Raw genomic sequence first — 20,169 nt, forward strand, 5'->3', positions numbered from 1 at the left:
GAGCTGGACTTGGTTCTTTTAGGGGGTTTCTAGTAAAACCACAGCAATATGGAGTAAATAAAGGTGCTGTAATCCACAACTGGAGCGATGGGCAGAAGTAACCTCTGACTAGGTAACACCACAGGTAAATCACCTTTTTTTTTACAGGAACTGTACAAGCACAGCTACAGCAAACACTCGGGGAAAGGAGGATGAAGGTAGGGGAACTGAGTGAAGGCAGACAGTGGTTTCAACTATAAATGTGCTGTAAGAGAGATGGTTTCAATGGTAATTGAGTTGATGTTTCCCTGGTTTGAGGCTGGTTCCCTGGTTGTTTCCCTGGATGTTTCCCTGGTTTTCCCTGGTTCATCTTGGAAGGACCCCCTAAAAGTGGGAAATGGTTCACTGGACTATTCTGTTTTTAAGGAAATGCTGCTGAAAGAATTAATCTTAAATTCTCCAGCAAAGCCACTAGAAAAGTCAGACGAATTTCCCCCAGTCAGCTGTGGCAATATACCAAGCTTTTGGCTATTTCTTGCACTGAGCAGAATGAGGATAATATTTCTGCAGGTACTTAATTAAAAGTGAACGCTTGAGCATTTAGTGCAGCTCAAAAACCTGATTTTGATGCGTGCCTCCCCAAAACAGCTCCCAACCACCCTGGCTGCCTTTGAGGCCAGTTTGAGCTTTCAGTCACTGACCCCGGTTCATTGAATATTTTTATGACATTTAACCAGATAACTTGCTCCTGGCCTTTTACGCTGGAATAGGTCTTGCTTTTTTAATTTGAGTGGGATTTGGTGTGTAATCTCTTTTCTATGACTCCGGTCATCACAAATAATTGTGCTGAGCCTCCCAGAAATTAGGGAACTATTTTGTTTGGGGAATTCACTTTTTTTGGGTTTTTTTCCCCCTTAATAATGTTCAGTCTGCAAAAAGACCATGCCTTTTTCTCAAGGCAAGAGCAGAAGGGGGTTAATGTGCCTGGGGCCAGCTCCAGCAACCCCCCTCGGCTCAGGCTGGCTTCTTGCTGGGATGTGGGAGGGGCGGGACTCTGCGGGCTTGTTTTGCAAAGCCTGGTAAGTAAAGCTGTGTGTTCAGCGCTGTTCAGCTCCAGCCCAGCTTTCTGGAAATCCTGTGTACATTGGCTTGTCTTCGTTTATTTTTTTTTTTTAGTCAATTAAGTGATGGACTTCCCAGCCTGAAAAGCCCCCGGCGCTGGCAGGGAGCGGGGGGTGGGAAGGGCTGGGGCCGTCAAGGGCTGGGGCTGTCTGCCCTTGGTGTCTCCGCTCACTGAGAAGCCGTTGGCGCTGCTGCTCCCCGGGGACCCCTGAACAACCCTCGCTTTCATGCTGGGGCTCAGCCCGGGCCTCCGAGGAGCTGTGGGACAAAGGAGGGCTCCAGCCTCCCCTCCTCTTTTGGGACAAAAATGCCGTTTTCCCATCCTCAGTGGCAGGTTTTGGCCGTGCTGGCTGGGCCGGGTCAGCGCTGTGCAGGCGGGGGCTGCCTGCCGCCCTCTTCCCAGCCCACTGCCTGCTCCTGGGTGACCCCCGTAGCTGCCTTCACCCCAGCTGTACAGCCCTGCCTCTTGCCCTGGCGTTTGCCTTATTAATCTGCACCAGGGCCCAGACAACTGCCCTTCCCTGGTGGGTTTTTGCAGCAGGACAGATGGACGCTGCGGAGCTGAGCCTGCTCCCCGGGGCAGAGCTACACAGCCATGTTTTCTGAGGCCAGGAGAGCCTGTAATGCACCACGAATTTATTGCCAGCAGCGGTGGTCGGTCGCAGCGGGTACCCTCTCCCTGCAGCACCCCAGGGCACCCAGCTCAGCGCAGACCTGCCTCCTCCTCTTCCTCGTGCGGTGGGCGTGGGGCTGTGGGCGATGGCAGGGTCACTGCTGCCCCCCATCAGGAGGGTGGGGAAGGCGTCACCCCGGGGCACAGCTTGCGGCACCCCATGAGGACCAGGGTGCAGCGCCCAATGCGCTGCAGCGTGTGGGTGACGCAGCCCCGGGGCAGCGAGGAGCCCCTGGCCCTGGAGATGGCGTGGCTGAGGGCGAGGGGGGGATGTGTCGCCGATCAACCTGGGCCAGGCCTGGCAGCCGAGGGGCAAAAGTCCTAATGTGGTGCAAAGGGAGCAGGCGTGGGGGGCTGTTGGGCTGCACCCATGGGTGCATCACTATCTGGGGGGATGCCTTCACTCACCCTGGCTCACGGTGAGCATCCCAGCCCCACACCAGGCCTGCCGGGGAGCAAGAAAGGGTCTTTTGGCCTCCCACCTCGACGTGCTGGGGTTCCACCCACCACCCACCCTGCGGCCCCAGGTCGCTCCCCCATGGGATGCATCCCATCCCACACCCTCCCCAGCCCGTCCCGGTGGTCTGGCAGGGCCCTTCCCCAGTTCCCCCCTCACTGGGGCAGTCCTCACTGTGGGGGAGCGTGTGCTTCCTCCAGCCGGCACCCCCTCGTCTCCTGCCCTTCTAGAACAGGGTCAGTTCTGAGCTGGCACCCAGTCCCGCTGCCTCCCGGCTCCAGGTGGTTTCCTCGGTGAGCAGCCAAACACCCCAGCGCTGCAGCAGCAAAGTGGGGGCTGCCTCCATCCCCCCCATCCCTCCCACCCCAGGCTGCCCCCCCAGCACCAGCCAGCCCAACCCACAGCCCTGCCACCTGGAGCTCATTAACCTGTCCCATTTGGCAAATCTCTGGGGTTTAGCGCTGAAGCTTTGACTTTTTTTCTGATTCAATGTTGTGGGCATGTCGCAGGCCCTCTTCATGCTAAATAAAGGTGCTCCTGGGGTTGGCCCTGCCAGCAGCCCCCTTCCACATGTGGCATTTTCCTGGCCAAAGCCATTACAGCTCCCTCCCCAGCACCTTCAGCCTGTCAGTGCATCAAGGGGGCACCAGTGCTTCACACCCCCTCCAGGCTCCAGCCCACCAAACCCCCAGGAAAGCCCAGGCTCGGAAAGACGAGGTGCAAGGCAGCGGCAGTGGGCAACGTTTATTGGGCTGGGACCCTGCGCATCCCCCGGGGGATGCGGCTGCTGCTGCCCCATCCTCCCCTGAACGCCGGGGCGGAGGGAGGAAGAAAAAAGCCTCCTACAAACTTTCTACAATAAATAGTTAAAATGGCGTGTTTTGGCCCGGCCTGGGGAGCGCTGCTGGTCAGGTGGGGCCGTAGCTGCCGTACTGGTGGCCGGGCATGGCTATAAAGCCGAAGCACATGGCCAAGAGGGGCTGGGCGCACCAAGGGGCTGCTCGGCTGCGGGATGGTCTGCCAGCCCTCCTCACTACTGCTCTTGGCTTCTTTTTTTTTTCCCCAATAAAACAAGGCTTGTGCAATGAGTGTCCATATTCCCCGCTGTTTTTTTATCCTGCTGGATGATTTCTGGAGGTGGCTGAGCTCCGGGATGCCCCCGGACACCGGCGGCATTGGATGTAGCAGGGCTTGCAGGCTTGCAGCAGGGGTGCTTGGCTCTGCGGGGCTGCTGTTGGTGGGCACTGCTCTCCTCAGCGAGGCTGGCCTGAGCTGGGGAGGCCTCTACAAAGCTGCTGCTGCCAGGAGGGGTCTGGGTGGCAGCAGTGGTGCTCCTGCTTAGCTGGAGCCTGGAAACACGAACCCCAGCCCCACAGAGGGGATTGCTGCTTGCAACCAGGGAAAGCATTTATTTTTAGGTGGAACCCTCCCGGGCAGCCTCTCCCCACCTCCACCACCTGCCCTGCCTGGCCTTTGATGCACCTGAGCCCTCCTTGCTCCAGATTTGGGGTGGCTGGGCTGGGGAGCTCCTGGAGGATGCTGGAGTGGCTCAGGGCTGTGTGCTGCTGTGGCCCATCCAAAACCTGCAGAGGCCAGGGAGAGGCATTTCGCTGGCTTGACCAGGCTCCAGAGAAACAATTTCCCTCCACTATATTCAAGCACGATGGGATGTTGCCAGAGGTGCCAGCAGGGATGTTGGTGGCCCCATCGTGGTGTGGCTGGTCAGCGTGTGGCCCCCACCATCGCCCAGAGCTGTCTAAGCCGGCGCTCCCGGCCACGCCGGGGGGGAGCTGGGGAGCGAAGCGGGGTGCCAAGACGTGCGCGGGGGTCGCAGGGGCTGAGCCAGCACGTCCCCAGCTCATGGCCGGGAGAGGCGGACAGGGTAGGTGACCATGTTGAAGCTGTCCCAGGCGAAGAGCTGCCTCTCTGCAGGGTTGTAGTCCACCATGCTGAGGTAGCGGAAGCGGTTCTCGAAGGGAATGCTGAGGGCCCGGCTGGTGCTGGTGGCCGTGTCATAGGCGAAGTTGATGGTGGCGTTGGGCGCCGAGTAGCTGCTGACGGTGTACAGGGTGCCGCAGATGACGAAGGAGTTGGCCACCCCTCGCTTGCGGATGTTGGTCTCCCAGGTTCGCTGGATCTCCAGTGTCTCAGGGTCCAGCTTGGAGAGGACAATCGCCCCCCTGGCCTTCTCGGTGCTGTAGATCACCCAGAGCCCCGTCTCATCCACTGCCAGGTCAATATCAGTGTAGCCCCCCCAGGAATAGGGGTACTGCCCATGGTAGCCAGCGCCGGGAATCTCTCTCTCAGCTGTGACAGCCTCTCCCCGCAGGTCGTAGCGGGCCACGGCACGGGAGCGGCGCGGCTGGAAGAAGAGCCCACCGCGGTAGACAACGGCCCCTGTGCTCTCCAGGGGCCGCGGCAGGATGTGCACCTTGGCGGGGTAGCCCTGGGCCAGCTGCTCAGCTGCCTCGTACTGGAAGAGCTGGCGGACCTCCGTGCCCACTGTGTCCACACGCCAGGTGGTCTCCCGCGTGAAGGGGGGCACGGGCTCGGGGTCCTTCATCCACACGCCGTACTTGCCGGTGATGGACTCTGCCCGGCCGAAGACGACAGGCTCCCCCACCCACACCAGCTTGCCGCAGCCTGCTCGGGGACAGGAGGGGAGAGAAAAAGGGATTATTGCTTGGCAGCGGTGGCACCTGGCAAGCCCCTCGGGAGGGCCAAGCAGTATTTGTGAGCAGCAGACCATGGGGCCGGCCAGCTGTGCCAGTGGCAGTACCCGAGTCCTCGCTCCCTGGGCGGCTGAGCACGGTCTCCTCCAGCAGCTGGGATGCGGGAACCTCCGTCCTCTCCGACTGCAGCTCCTGGTAGGCGAGGGGCTGCGGGTCCCAGCGGGGGGCTGCGGTGGGGCCAGGCACAGGGTGAGCAGCGGCCAAGCCAGCCTCCCTCACTGCCGCGCCTACCCTCGCCGCCCTCGGGGGGCTCCACGCTGGACCATTGCCCCCCAAAACGCCAGCACCTCAGTCGGGAGCCCAGTGCCCCCTCCCACTGCAGCGGGGCACATCTGTGACCCGCTGATGGGGACCCCGCTCCGCAGCCGCTGTTGCTCCCCAGGTGTGGGGTTTAATGCTCCTTGGGGGAAACTCCTAATTCCCCCGGATTAGCGCGGTCCCCTGCGTGTCCCCTCTGCTGCGGGGCAGACGATGGGATGAGGAGGGCTCCGGCTGCCAGCGCTGATTTAGGGTGTGACCTCCCGGTAGGGCTGAGCCCTGCAGCGGGTGAGCGCCTCGCCAGGGTCCCCAAGAGTGGGGGGCAGCAATGGGTTCACCGTGCGGGGGGCAGCAAAGGGACTTGACCAGCGCCCCGGGGAAGAGGCCCTGGCGGGGATGCACAGCGGGTCCCGGCCCCGGCACTTACCTTTGCCGGGGGCACGCAGGGCGTCGCGGCCGGGCCCCTCTCCGCCGGGGGGGCAGCGGGTGGCCCGCAGCCGGGTGATCTCCTGGGCGCTGCTCTCCAGCCGCCTCCCCAGCTCCTCTTTCTCCCGCTCCAGCCGCCCCTTCTCCTCCTCCAGCCGGGACTTGGCCCGCAGCAGCTCGCCGTAGGCGGCCTCCAGGCGAGCGGCCGGGGCTGCTTGCTGGGAGTCCCGCGCCCCCCCCGCCTCGGCCCCTCGCGGCCCCGAGCCCCCCGCGCCCCGCTCCCGGCTCTCCAGCCGGCTCAGGCGGGCGGCGAGGGCGGCCAGCTCGGCCCGCAGCTCCGGCATGCCGCCGGCATCGGGGCAGGCGGCCTCGACGGGGCTGGCCACCGTGAAGGAGTAGGTGCAGCGCCCGGCGCCGTCATCGGCACGCCGGAGAAAGGCCGTCTCGCCCCGGCAGCCCAGGGCCAGGCCCCCCCAGAGCAGCAGCCAGCCCCCCAGCATGGCCCCGTGCCCTCGGCGCCTCCGCTCCGCTCCGCCGCACGCCGGGCGCTGCCGCCGGCATTTATAGGGCGGGAGGGCGGCAGGGAGAGGGTCAGTGCGGCGGGGGGACGGGCGAGCCGGAACCTTCCAGATGCCTGCGGCGGCGGCGGCTTTCGCCCAGCGGCAGCCGGCGCTCCCCCCCGCCCCGGCCTCCCCGAGGCCGCTGGCCGGGCTCCGGCAGCCTGCGGCCGCCGCCAACGGCTCCGCTGCCGGGGCCGTGTGCCAGGGGCGATGCCGGGGGCCGAGGCGGCCGGACCCCCCCGCTGCTGGCAGGGAGGCGTCGCGCGGGGCCGAGCCGGGAGCGCCGCCAGCCGCCGGCTCCCAGGGCAGCGTGGTCCCGGGCTGCGGCCGCCCCGGCCCCGCCCCCGGCCCCGCCCCCGGCGCCGCCTCCCCGGCCGCTCCCGCCGGCTCCCAGCTCCGCGCTCCGCCGCGCCCCGCCCCGCCCCCGAGACCAGCCCCGCCCCCGGCACCGCCCTTGCCCCGCCCCGGCATCGATAGCTCGGCGCTCGGCGCGGCGGGCGGAGCGCCGAGGCGGTCGATGGGACAGCTGACTCGCTGCCGCTGCACCGGCCATTTCCCGCCGGCCCGGCCCGGAGCGGAGCCCGGTGAGCGGGGCGGAGCGGGGGGGGGCCGCGACTCTGCGCCGCCGCGGGGGTGGGGTGCCTCTGTCTGGGCACCGGCTCTGCTCGCTAGTGGCCCCCGGGGCACCGGAGGGCTGGACTGGAACGGCGGGGCCGGGCGAAAGCGCGGGTCTCGGGCACCGGCTGCTCTTGCATCCCCCTTCCCCTGGGGCCGTTGCATCTCCCCGTCCCGGGGCCATTTCGTCCTTTACCGCCGCCGTTGCGGGCGCTCCCCGGCCGCCCGCGGGGCCCCGCCACCCGCCGGGCGCTCCCCCCGTCCTCCCGGGCCCCGGCGAGGGGCGGCCGGGGTACGCGCGGCTGGGGCGCCGGGCAGCACGGTGACCCGGCCGCTCCCTGCGCCTCCCCTCCAGGCGTCTCCTCCCGGGCACGAAGCCGCCTCTCCCGCAGGCAGAGACCATGCCTCCGAAATTCAAGCGGCACCTGAACGACGACGAGGTGACGGGCTCGGTGAAGAGCGAGCGGGTGAGTGCCGGCGGGGCGGGGGACCAGCTTGTCCCTCCGGTGCCGGTGGCTGTAACGTGCCATAGCGGGCTGTTGCTTACATTGGGGTGCTCGGGGTAAGGTGCCCACGGCAGGCGGGTTGGTGTTAACAGGCCCTGGGGACCCCGAGGCCCCCGGCATCGCCCCGTGCCGTTAGCCGCCAGGCCGGTGCAAGGTAAGTTACAGCTCCCCTTGCCGAAGGGGCTCCTGCCGCCGCAGCCCTCGGCCGCGGGGCCCAGAAGCCGGATCGCTGTTGATAGCGACATTTAGGTAGTGAGGGGACTGTCTGTGCAGCAAACCTTATCTCTGTCTTTTAAAACAAACCCCGTTATGAGATACAGCTGTTTTGAGAACCTGTTTCAGTTCCTTTAGGCTGCGTCGATGGCCGTCAGATCCCGGTGTGCTCCAGTCTTCTGCCTCTCTGCAGAGCTCGGCCTGGGCACATCGCGGCTCTTCCCATGTAGCTGGCTGAAGGACTCGTGTGAAGTTACCCTGCGCTTTACAGCTGAATTTCTTTCCTGTTGCCCTGACGGTTCAGACTTTGAACATGGGTCAAAGTGGTTCAGTTGTCTGTTTTAGACAAAGTGGATTTAACCTGATGTGTTTGTCCTGGGGTCATACTGCGCTAAAACTGAGTTTAGACTGTAGTCTAAAATGCTGCTGCAACTCACGATAGCCGTCAGTGAGACGAGGATCCTGTGTTGCCAAGAGCGGTTTGCTCATCCGTTGAGGGAGGCGATGGCTGAAACTATTGCGTGGTCTCGTGGGTTGCTTAAGTTGATTGAGCAAATGTGACAAGGATGGAAATGTAGGTAAGCCTCAAAATAAGAGCACTGCGCTTGCAGGTCGGAGCCTGAATTTATGCACAGGGGAAGCAGCAGCTGTTGGCACCATAAGGACCATCCGATGTGTCCACGCGTTCAGCATGCCATTTCCCCCTCTTGATTATTTTTGACCCGAAGTAGATGTTACTGGGAGCCCTCAGCTTGATTGGAAAACTTGTGCTGCCCTGATATGAGAAGTGAATTCTAGCAACGTCTTTGTCTGAAACTTTCAGGCTTAAATGGGATTGTGGGGTTGCTTTTAAAAATCAGCCTTTGGATCATCTGTTGGGGTGTAGTGAAACAGCAAATCTGAGCCCAGGAGGAGCCTTTTGGCACAAAGCAGAGGAGCTACCAGACCTCTCTGCTTTCCAGCTCGGCCATAGCCTTTGCCTGAGTCGGGGGTTTGGAGGGGCCGACCCCTCCAGATGTGCCATGCAGGGAGTCCAGCGTGATTCCTTGCAGTGGTCCTTCTTACACCTGCTGCCATCAGATGGCTGGAGAAACCACATCCTCCAAATCAGGAGTGGATCTGACTTCCCACATGGATGGGATGCCCCAGGGTGGCTGTAGGCGATGCAGACATTTTTTGAGCAGCTGCCGTTGACTTGAGTGCAGCGCTGGGGATCGTCCCTTGAGCAGAGAGGGCCTTCCTTCCACAGCTGGCCTGTGCCAAGGGCTCTCCCTGGTGCTTTCCAAGGCAGGGCTCAATGTGCTGATGCACTGGTTGCTTCTGCGTCATAGGGAGTTGTACTGATGCCCAGAATCGGGATCTGAACCTGTGCAGGCAACTGGCCATCGATGCAAATCCCATTTGGCTCAGTGGCAGAGGTGTGAGTTGTCCCAAGTCAGAGCTGCAGAGCTGTGCATCGGTCTGTGCAGTACGGAGCTAGCAAACACTGCCGAGGTGATAATAGCAGCACAGAGATGTCCAGCTTGGCCTCTGATCTCAAGCAGAGAGAAACAGCACAACTCCAGACACCTAAACAGTACCGTTGATGCTCTCCAAAGGAGGGCTCATGCGTAACCTGCAGTCGGAGGATGCTGACTGCATCCTAAGGTCTGGAAATGTCCATGTGAAATGGTGGTTACTTATTGATGAGGTGGTTTGGTTTTTTTCCTGTGTTTGCAGAGGAACCTGTTGGAGGAAGATTCAGATGAAGAGGAAGACTTTTTCTTGTGAGTTTCTGAACGTCTCCTGTAGGGAATGCGATGCCTTAACTGCCTACGTCTCTGAGACTGCAGGTGTTGAATACCAAAAGCTGGTCCCTGCCACATAGGTGGGGGCTTGGGAATCAAAACCTTTGATTCCTTTGAGATGATCTCCTGGAGCCTTGGCATCGAGCGCAAATTAAGACTTAATAGGTGTGACCTGTATAAGAGTGGGGTGTCCCGCATATCCTAAGACATGGAAGGGACTGATGGGAGGCATGAGAACAATCCTCCACCCACAAGGCATGGGTTCTGTCTTTGAGTCTTTGGTTTAAATACATGTTTTCGTTGTATCTTCCATCCTGATTGCCGCCTTTTCTGCCTGCAGGAGAGGGCCTTCTGGACCAAGATTTGGACCCAGGAATGACAAGATCAGACAGTAAGTTGTTGTTCCTCAGTGTCACACATAATATTTTATTCTGGCACAGCGAGCTCCTGCTGCTGTCTTACCGGAGTATTTCCGTGTAGTTCTGAATATGAACATAGCTTGTGCTTGCTTTCTTCTAATTGACATTTCCTATCCTACGTGTCCACAGCTAAGGGAAATCTCAAATTTGATTCAAGCTATCAAGAAATTGTGCATTGACAGAGGCAAAGGGATAGGATTGTATCACAGTAGCTTAGTGGAGTTTCTAAAGCCCTTGCTGTGTTCTAGTGATGACCTGTTCCATGCTTTTATGAGGCTCCTTTTCTAGAGCATTAACCCTGAATGTTAACCTTCCCTAGCACCTTTTTTTATTGTTTCATTGCTTTTTTCTTCATCCCGTGACTTGCTCCTCAGTGTTTCAAGAAAGCAGGTGGTCAGGAGCACACCAGGACTGTGTTTTTTGGGCAGTGGCTGGTCCTCTGGCCTCCTTTTCTCCAGATAAAAACCTGATATAGGTGACCTGGAGATGAGCAGTGACTCAGTGGGTCAAAGCAGTTGGACAAACAGGAAACCATTACAGCTGGAGGAGGATAATTGACTGTATTAGGGCAAGAAGGAAGGAGTGAACACTCTGGATCCTTCTCCCATCGAGTCATTTCCTGCATGATGCTTGTTCTGGGATCCAGTTTGTCCTGCCCTTTCCTATGAGGGATATGATGGTGGTACGTAATGGAAAGGGGATGGATATTCACAGACCCCTGGTTTGCGTTGCACTGTTTCCTTTGCTGACCTCCACGGAGCCAGAACAGATCTGTGCGGGGACTGATGACCGGGCGTTATTCAGACTGGGTTGTCTTGTGTGCAGCCTGAGTGTTGCTCTTCGTTAGGGATTTTTTTCATGCCGGGAAGAAGCCAGTGCAGCTCTGAGATGACTCATTGCCAACGTCAGCGTTAGGCAGTGCTTGCTTGTGTGCCTGCTTGCCACGTTACCTTGAGGGGCGAAGTGCACTTGAGTTACACAAGAGGCAGCGGGTCAGTCACTGCACCCTGAGTTTTCAGGGGGTCTGTTCCCTCCAGGGCGTGAGGATGCTGTTGGTAGAGGCACACTGGTCCTTAGAGTAAGCCAGTGTGGATAAAGCCTACCTTCTAGGACAGGGCCAGGCTGATCTGGAGTGAATGAGAAGGATGAGAATTGGTTTGATGAGTGGGGTCCCTCCCCCATAAAAAGGTGGAGAGGGGCTGACATCTACCCCTTTGTCCTCCTCTTCTGAAAGGGAATTACAGATTGTCTTCTGCCTTCCCTGCATGGCGGGGGAAAATGGGAGCTCTTCTCTTCCCACTGCCAGGCAGAAGGGAGCAGTGGCTTAGATAGAGGATAGCACTGCAGCTGTGAAGGGGAAGAAAAATGAAAGAAGAATTCACCCAGGAGCTGGTGGGTTCATAGGTGTGATGTGACTAATGCCCAACACGTGTGAGGCTTGCCTGTTGCCAGAGATTGCCTGTCTAGTAGACCTGGTATGGAATATGTCCCTCGGTGTAGCAAGAGGCTACATCTATCTAGTATCTAGAGCATCTGTTATAAAATAGTGTCTATTTTGTGCTCTCATCAATGTTGATTGCTTTGTTTAATAAGCGCTTACAGGGTGCAGTTGTCACTCCTTGTCATGGAGCTTATTATTAAGTTTCTGATCAGACCAGCCTTTGTGCTGGATGGATTGATGCCTGGTGTCGTAATGATGCAGTCCTTTCTTGTTTCAACAGAGGAGGAAAAGGAGGGTTGCGTTGCTGCTGAAACACTGTAAGGAAAAGACATTTTTAAGGAGGAATTTGTGCGTTTGGAGAGCTGAGGCATAGCTGGGCAAAGCTAGAGAGACTGTAGCTATACAGGACTGGAGGAATGAGGTGTGAAGATAGGCGTAGAAGGAAACTGGATGGAGGATTGGGTAGAGGAAAAAGTGATGGAATCATGGGAGCAAAGGTGTGGAACATGTTGAATGTGAGGGGCAAGACTGGAAACTTTTCCTATTTGTCCTTGGCAGCGAAGGGGCTTGGGTCAGGGTGGAGAGTTTGGCAGCAGAGACCCTCAAGGCTGGCTCAGCTGCAGAAAGTGATGGTGGGGAACACTGCAAACCTCGTAGGGGAAAGAGACGAGTTAGAGCCAGCAATAGTGGGAGGAGGAAGCATCACAGTCCCCTCCATACTGTATTTAGTCCTGATAGGTCTGGAATTTCAGGTTCTGTTGTCCCAACAGCTGCTCGGTTGGGGTGGGTGCTCCCCTGGTAATTAAGTGGCTGCATGGGGTCCCTTAGGCTCCCTCTGAGACCTCCTTGTCCCTGGGGTGGGCTGGAGCTGAAAGGTAGCTTTTAACAGGCTTTTATCCTTTTCCCCAAAGTTACAAAGAACAGGTAAGGGAAAGTTGATCTCTCTCCTCTGCCTTTGCTTCCAGGCTTTGTGAGAAGTCCTGATTGTGTGTCATGAGAGCTCTTAGGGCCTTTTCGGGGGAAGGTGGGACATTCATCTTCTACCTGGATTTCTTTTATTTAGAATAGGAGCCTCTCATCACAGGTCATCTTTTCAAAAACATTACCAAAATCCCCTCCTTTTCTGCACTGCTTGACTTCCTTCACCAATGATGTTTCTGCTTTCAGGCAACCATGTTGCTGGATTCAGGTTCCTGCTTGTGCTGGCGATGAGGCTCAGCACGCTGCTGTGGTTCCCCAGGAGCCAGGTCTCGGTCCCTGTGGTCCTCCCATTGTGCTGCTGAGGGTGGCCAGCATCCCCAGCCCTGGGGCTCGGCCCCAGTGGCTCTGTCTGGCTGCAAGCCCCAAGTTATGTCCTGAGGAGGGGGAGGGTTTGGGGAATGGTTTGAAGGCAAAAGTTGACAGCAGCTTCCCAGGGCCTGGCTGCTCATTGCGGGTGGCTGTTTGTGCAGTGGACCCCAGCCATAGTCCAGGCTTTCATTTGAAGGTGATACCGAGACCATGTTGTGAGGCATCGTTGTTGGGTATAATCCTTTCAAGGACTGAAAGGCTTCAGGGAGGCATAGACTGCTGTCTTCCTCACAGCTGGGATGAAGCAGAAACTTAAAACCAGGGATCTGTGGCCCAGTTCAGTGCTGATACCCCATTGTTGAGTACAGCAGAGCTTTCTGCTGGGCAGCCACTCTGCAGAGAGCTGTGCCTCAAGGAGCACTGTGCTGTGCTGGCCTCCTGCCTTTGCACCATCCATCCGGCTTGGCTCTCTGTCCTGTTCCCTCTTCCCTGGGTTACTGCCACAACGAGGGGTGTTTGGGTGTAATTTGCACCAAAATACACAGCACTATTAATATCACTGGGATGGAAAATAGAAGTGTGTCATGCTGGCTGTAAACAGCCGGCTTGGAGACAAGAAGCAGCCTTGAGCAGCACATCCCACGGTGTGTGCACGGCCTGTTTACGGTGTCTGAAGAATGCAGCACTGTTGTTAGTCCAACACCGTGACCAGCCCAAGGAGTTTTTCAGTAGCTAACCCAGTGTGGCCAAAATGGAAAGGCTTATTCCTCCCACTCTGGACCAGGCAAAGCACAAGAAAGAGGAGTCTAAACCAAGCTAAGCACCGGTGGGTCTCTTGTTGCCGCTTTGATGGTGTGCACTTGCTCTCTGTGTTAAAAGCATCATATTTGCCATAATTAGTAAGAAGGAGGGTCGTGGGAGACATATTTCATGCTTTTGTCTTGCTCCCTTTCCTGGCAGGTATTTATTCTACTTTATTTCTCTTGGAAATCTGGCAGGAGTGAAGCACATGAAACGTGTGTGTCAAAAGCCAGTAACTCCCTAGCAGGAAATACGCTTCTTCTTAGAGGATTCATTCTCTCTTGCCAAATAAAACAAGAAAGTATTTTGTTCTTGATGCGACTTGAGTTTCCAACCTCAAGCATGCCAAACTAGTGGGAATTCTTGAATTTGCTCTGAAACTGCAGGGCTAATGCATAGGCTGGGCATCTTTCAGCCCCCTCCAGGAGGGGCTTCTCTTGCAGCAGTGATGAGTAGGAGAGAGCAGAAAGCAAGAACTGGCTTAAGGTCTGGTTAAGGCACTGTGTGGTGATCAAAGTTTAATTCCCTGGCTCAGTCTCTTCCTTCCTGTTTTTTTTCCAGGGTTCTCTTTTACATTAGATACCAAAGGTATTGGGGTGCTCAAATGTGTCTGTGTTCCATGGGAGTTAAACACCTCAACATTTGCAAGAGTTTAAGCCTTGATTTCTCTGTCCCTCCATTCTCCATCTGTGAAATATTTTGTTCTCTTGGGGGGATGGCTAACAGCATGCCCAGGCCATGGGCAGGTAGCAAAGGCATGCAGCATTTTGCCAGCAGCTCAAGTGAAAAGAGGTGGGATGCTGAGATGCAACTTGGGCAGTGGGGGTCTGTGCTCCATAGTTGTCTCCCAAATGCTGGTACACAGCAGAGCACCCTGAAGTTACATACCTGCCCACTCTGCCTCGAATGCGTTGGGGTGCCCTGGGACTGCTCTGGGGCACCCCAGGCTCTGACCTGTACCAGCACGGATACAGGTGGCATTGCATTGCGCTGCACATTCCTGGATGCATTGCAACCTTGCGTGCTCCTGCTTGTTAGTTGTACCAAGATAGCTTGGTTACAAATCTGTTGTGGGAGGAAATATCTTTATTTTGAAGCCAGTAAATGATTTTAGAAACATTTACATACTGCAAATGTAGTCTTCTGCCTGTGAAACTGATGTTTAAGGCCTTAGAGTTTTTGCCAAGTTGGCTCATCTGGGATAGCAGATGTTTCTGCTTTTCCTCTCTTGCCCCAAGCTATAGCAGCGTTGCTAGGGGCTCTGAGCTGGGACTTGTCCATAGTGCTAAGGTAAGGAAAACCTCTCGCAGAGCATGCCTCCTCCTCACATCCTCACCTGCTGCCCCAAGCAAGGGCCACGGGGCTGTGCGTGTCCTCTGTGGGATGGATACTTTGGTCCACAGGGTACCACCATGTGTTTCCCAGGCAGCATCTGCCTGTGTCCTCAGTGTTACCTTCTGTGCTTTCCCAGCGGTGGCAGCTCTGCCACTCGCCTTGTACATTGTAAAACAAATGGTGGATCAGAACAGGCTTGTGGGCATGGGGCAGGTTCCTGCTGAGAGGCATTCGGGGATTATCTATGCCTTTCTCCTCCAGATAAGAAACTCCTAGCAGGCAGCTGCCGTCGATGTGGAAGGCAGGAGCTGCCACTGCATAGTGTAGGTGGGTGCAGTGAGATGCTGCTCCCACGGACTCTGCGATGCAGCACAGGGAAGGCAGGTTCCTTTCTTGTGGTATCTTAAATAAAGCAAGTTTTTAATGTGTGCTGCTGGAGTCCAGCATGTGCCATTGCTCTGGCTGTTAAGTCAGAAATTGGCTTCAGAGGGGTTGCCTGGCTGTTCCAGCTCTGGAAGCCGCAGTGCAGTGGTGCTACAGAGCCCGACCTGAAATGCTAAGATGAGAAGCTCCTTCATATTCAAAGATCTGGAGCTCTTTCTAGAGCTTTTTGGGGAGCAAAAAGACTTTTATTTTAATGACTTTCCTCACCTGTTTTAGGAACAATAAGTAAATGTGAGCAAGGCATGCGCTTTTCCATTGCAACCACTATTGCTTGTTGCAGCTGCTCCTCGTGTCTGCGTCTCAGCGAAAGTGTCTGCTCGGCAAAAGGCATGTAGCTGGTAGGGAGACAGGAGAAATAGGTCAATGTGCACCTATGTCTCTAATTAGAGGCATGGTGGCTAGGATGGGGCCCTGTTTCTGATTCTGCAGTGCCCTGTTTACTGGCCTTGGACAAGTTGCTCTGGGTCTCCCTTGGCCCTGGCTTCCTGGGCCATGGTGGAGGATATGCTGTCCTGTCTCACCAAGTGCTCTGAGCTTAGGCGCTGGATGGTGGCTCTCTAAGTTGTGGAGTTGGGTCTGGTGCTGCTGTAAAAACTCTGATTTGGCAAATAAAGTCTTTGAACGGCTGCATCTGTGAGATGGCAGTGGGGAGGAGAGGGTCCAAAGAGGAAGATGTTGTGACTGGATAATTTGGGGAGCAGGAGAGTGTGGGTGCCAAGCAGGCACAAACAATGAGGTGGTGGCAACCCTTCTTCCCTTTGGGGGACACCAGTGGCGCACTGTTAATAGGAGGTGTGTGTTTCTGGTAATGTGGAGAGCTGCTGAAGTGGCCTATTCATGCTGCATATTTGGGAAGTGCTGGATGCATTTCAATATGTTTAAAGTGCTTAAATGTTTTTAATCAATGCAACCTGAGTCATCAAACCTAATACCTATGCAGAGTGAGTGGCCTGGAGCTATTTCTGTTTTGTTGCCCTGTGTGTAGCGTTGCCTCCGAGACATTGCTGTTGCCATTTACTTTCTGGGAACGGTATGTCTGAAACAATGTATTGTCTCCCTAGGGCCCCAAGAAATTTCTTATTTCTGTCTCCAGGAAAATTAAAGTGTATTAGCTCCAAAATACAAACCAGAATGTAGCAGTATTTTTCCACCAGGAGAGTTTTTCTCTCTTACCAATGTGGGTTTTTTTATGGAGTGAATTAATGCATTTATAATAACCCTGCGGGTGTGATTTAGGCTACTGTTCACTGAAGCAACTACGCACAGAGTTGCGTAACCTACGAGAAGATGGATTATAATAAGTTGGTTTAGTTCATATCAGCTATTTCTTTACTGTCCTCTTGATGCCGCTGGCAGAGAGGGTTTCATTTAGCAACTCAGTTCCTGGAGGGGGGGAGTGCACCTTGCTTTGATTTCACCCCAAGTTATTTAGCAAAGGTGCAGTGTGAGGTTCTATGAAATCTGGAAAGATAAGGTGCAGGGGTTTGGTTTTTTTTTTTTCCCTTTGATATGAGCTCTTCTGCAGCAGGGGTGCCCACCAACAGCAATTAGTGCCTTTTCTTACTCCATTTGTGTGTTAAAGGTGCCCTGCTCCTGCTGACTTCCCAGTGCTCTCTGAGCCCCTTGTGTTCCCTCGCCCTTCCTGGGATTGCCAGAGACCCACCCCGGGCGATGCTGTGCCGCTGGCTTTCTCAGCAACCCAACAACCTCCCTCCACTGTTGTCCCCTTTGATTTTTGTGAGTGATGGGGTCCAGGAGGACCCCGTCAGCCTGAGTGACTCTGAGCAAGGGCTGGCACTGCAATGCAGCTGGTGGTGCCTGTTTCTGCTCCTCATGCTGCCTTTGCTCTGCTCTAGTGTCCAGAACCAGGTGGATGAAGTCATGGACGTTATGCAGGAGAACATCACGAAGGTGATTGAAAGAGGCGAGCGGCTGGATGACCTGCAGGATAAATCAGGTGCGATGCTAAATGCAGCTCTGCTGGCCTGTTCCCCATGGCTCTTCTCCATTGCTGGGCCAGGTTACTTGGTTTCAGTTTAGAAAGCGCCTAATGACAGACCTGGGCTTGTATGTCTATCCTTCCTGGGAGTGGTGTTTCCCAGCCTTGGGCTGCAGATCTGACTTTCTGCTGACATTCTCCTCTTTCCACCTTCGTCTTCTGCTGCTCTGCGCAGAGGTGTTAGTTTGGAGGCATTTGGGTGCTGTGATCTAGTTGGACCTTCAAGCAAAGGTAGATAGGTCTGTCTCCCAACAGCCCTGAGCACTTCAGCTGTCCGCTCACTTGCTGGCTTGCAGAGTGAATTCCTGTCCTCAGAGGGCAGCTAGTACAAAGGGGGCTCAGTGGGACTCGGTAGGTCTATGTGTACTCTAGCGAAGGGCGTCACACTGGCATCTGCTGTGGCTTTGGTGAATCACGCTGTGGTTGGGTCTTTTCCCCTAATGCTGAGTTTATTGCTTAAAACTCAGTGGAATGAGTGGATGCTCTGACTGTGCGTATGCTACTGAATCGCCTCTTTTCTTTCCTTCAATAGAAAGTTTATCAGACAATGCAACAGCTTTTAGTAACAGAGCCAAGCAGCTTCGGAGACAGATGTGGTGGCGAGGCTGCAAGGTGAGCAAGAACTGGATGAGGCAGGGGTGGGTTTGTGGAGGGGTGGTTACCTGCCTTCCCCTGGGAGGGGATGAAGCAGCTCTGCTTTCTAGCTGAAAAGATGCTGGAAGGCAAAGGCCTCCTTTCAGGTAGAAGCAGCTACATGTGGCACCCTGCGTAACATGCCTCTGTGCTCCCCTTGCAGATGAAGGCGATCATAGTGCTGGTGGCAGTCATTCTCCTGCTCGTGATCATTGGTGAGTAGCTCCAGGTCACCCCAGCCATGTCTGGCATTGAAATATTTGTGGCATTCCACACCATGAGTGACACTGTGGTGCTGTTGTCCCTGGGGGAGAGCACCTGAGCCACTCCTGTCGGGCCCCACTCTGCCTTAAGCGGTCATAAATGGTGCCTGTAGACCACTCCATGCTGCTCTTCTGCAAGGTTTAAATGTGCACGCAGAGGAGCAGGCTCAAATCAAGTCCTACTGACTGTTGCCAAAGAAAGTCAACATTGCCCTGCTAACATTGTACTGATCCAGGGTTGGCACCGACCGATCCTGAGGCTGGTGGGAGTAGATGGAAGAGATTCAGATGAGAGCAATGCCTTCCAAAGGCCTCTCCACATATATCAATCATTTTGCAATGGGTCTGCTCCCAGCAAACACTTTTCCCCAAAGCTGCCGGGCTGTTTAATTTTCAGCAAGTAGCTGTTGTGGCTTTGCTGTTGGTCCCTTCCCCTGCCTTCTGCCCTTCCTGGTCTCTCTGGAGCTCCCCAGAGCAGAGATGTTGCTGCTTTTCCTACCAAACAGGTAATAACAACCAGAGTGTATTTCTTCTAGGCGGAAGAAGTAATTCAAGCCCTCTGCCTGCAGAAAGATGTGCTCCAGGGATCTAAGCAGCCCAGCACAGCAGCACAGCTCTTCCATGCCACTGGGTCCGGAGGGTTTTCCTCCCACTGACCATGGCCAGGGGCAGCTCTGTAATGGTTCTCGTTACTTTGGCAAAACCCTTGCAGCCTGTTGTCCTGCTGACACGCAGCCTGCGGCGGGAGAGGCAGAGCTGGCAGCAGGGTGGGAGTGTTGTAGAGAGAGAGACTGATGGAAAATCCCATCTGGTTTAATTTTGGGAAGCTGGAAAGAGATGAAGGTGGCAGGAAATGTTGTCTAGCATGTGTGCAGGCAGCAGATTGCATTAGCTTGAGCTTGGAAACACACTTTCCCTTGCAGCTGCTTGATGTTTGTCACTACAGAAACGGGGTGGGGGGGAATCTCTGGCAGGGATTGACGTTGCATGTGAAGGTGTGTGGCTGAGAGCTTGTTTCTTTGTGTTTTCCAGTACCCATAGTCCTGAAGTACCATACCTGATGGGGCAGCTGGAGGCTTTCAGTGGAGCTGGCTCTGGGATAACCAAACTGCTGTGTAATTTAAGTGAGATATCTGTATATAGCTTTGAAGTTGTTTTTCTCCAAGGACTGAGGAGGCGGCGGCAAGTAGCCAGTTCTAACAGAGCATTTTAAGAACTGCCAAATGACCCTTTTTTTTGGTCAAGTACCTGCTCCCGCTGTCAAACTTTTTTTATAACAGAAGATTCAGTTCTCAAACCGCCTGTTCTGTGGAATTCTGGGTCTCTGGTTTGGAGCTGGCTACTTGCCACCACAGTTTATCTGTATATATGGTTGAGTTGTAATATTAATAATAATATCGTCTGAGCAGTTCCCTGCTGACTGTTGTGGAAGGCAGAGGGGACTCTGTCCTTTCCTCAGATAAAAGGAGGGGAAAAATATCTGAAGAGAAACATACCATTATGTTACAGGGAATTGACCCTTCTGTGGAGAACTGCAAGGGTGTTGTTTCTCTCTTGTTAAAAAAAAAAAAAAGAGGAAAAAAAGAAATAACTAGGAATAACTAGGTTTTACAATCCAGAAGACTTTCTGGTCCTGCCCTGGGAATGCACAAGCTCAGTGTTTTCAGTATCGCTGCTTACAGCTGTGACTAAAGACATTCCAGTAAACCTATTTTTGACTGTACATGTGGAGTTCCTGCACGTCTTCATAGTGTTCTGGAGGACATTCACAGCTCTCCACTGCCGGGAGTCCCTAGGAGGGGGCTGTTTCAGTGTTTTCTTAACCAAAAGCAAGAAGTGTGTGTAAAGCCCAGCTATTAGCCCAATGATATAAAAGACGCAGGAGGACGGCAACTCTTCTGAAACCAGTCCAGGGTGAACAAGCCCATTTCATATTCAGAGCCTTGATATGGTGGTTGCGGTCCCAAACACCAGCCCATTTTGCATCCCTGTGATCCAGTGGGGTGGGGGTTGTTCCCAGACTGGGGTGCCTGGGGAGGTGTAGAGGTCCCTGTGCTGGACTAAACAGGAGCTGAGCTCCTCTATCCATGGGTGGGACTGCTGTGTTTTGGCTGTCTCCAACCTTGGTCTCAGGTGTCGGTGGCATTTCTGTCTGCCCTTTATTTTTTGGGACCCTCGTTCCTTCCAGCCCTGAGCCTGGGACTTTAGCTAAGCTG

General features: G+C 55.4%; 2 protein-coding genes across 2 annotated transcripts; one reads left to right on the forward strand and one right to left on the reverse strand.

Annotated features, from left to right (window-relative positions):
• Window positions 1-2,960: 2,960 nt before the first annotated feature.
• On the reverse strand, window positions 2,961-6,538 carry MYOC (myocilin). The gene is made up of 3 exons (XM_075508045.1): window positions 5,649-6,538; window positions 5,011-5,130; window positions 2,961-4,874 (listed from the first exon to the last, which is right to left on the reverse strand). The coding sequence occupies exons 1-3, from the start codon at window positions 6,145-6,147 to the stop codon at window positions 4,090-4,092; spliced, it is 1,404 nt and encodes a 467-aa protein (XP_075364160.1). The 5' UTR covers window positions 6,148-6,538; the 3' UTR covers window positions 2,961-4,089.
• A 141-nt stretch (window positions 6,539-6,679) lies between these two features.
• VAMP4 (vesicle associated membrane protein 4) lies at window positions 6,680-19,709 on the forward strand. Its single transcript, XM_075508024.1, has 8 exons — window positions 6,680-6,791; window positions 7,178-7,289; window positions 9,261-9,307; window positions 9,669-9,719; window positions 16,915-17,015; window positions 17,590-17,669; window positions 17,854-17,905; window positions 18,986-19,709. The coding sequence occupies exons 2-8, from the start codon at window positions 7,224-7,226 to the stop codon at window positions 19,012-19,014; spliced, it is 426 nt and encodes a 141-aa protein (XP_075364139.1). The 5' UTR covers window positions 6,680-6,791; window positions 7,178-7,223; the 3' UTR covers window positions 19,015-19,709.
• The last annotated feature ends 460 nt before the right edge of the window (window positions 19,710-20,169 follow it).

The sequence above is a fragment of the Mycteria americana genome, chromosome 7, assembly GCF_035582795.1.
Source record: "Mycteria americana isolate JAX WOST 10 ecotype Jacksonville Zoo and Gardens chromosome 7, USCA_MyAme_1.0, whole genome shotgun sequence".
Taxonomy (NCBI): Eukaryota; Metazoa; Chordata; class Aves; order Ciconiiformes; family Ciconiidae; genus Mycteria; species Mycteria americana.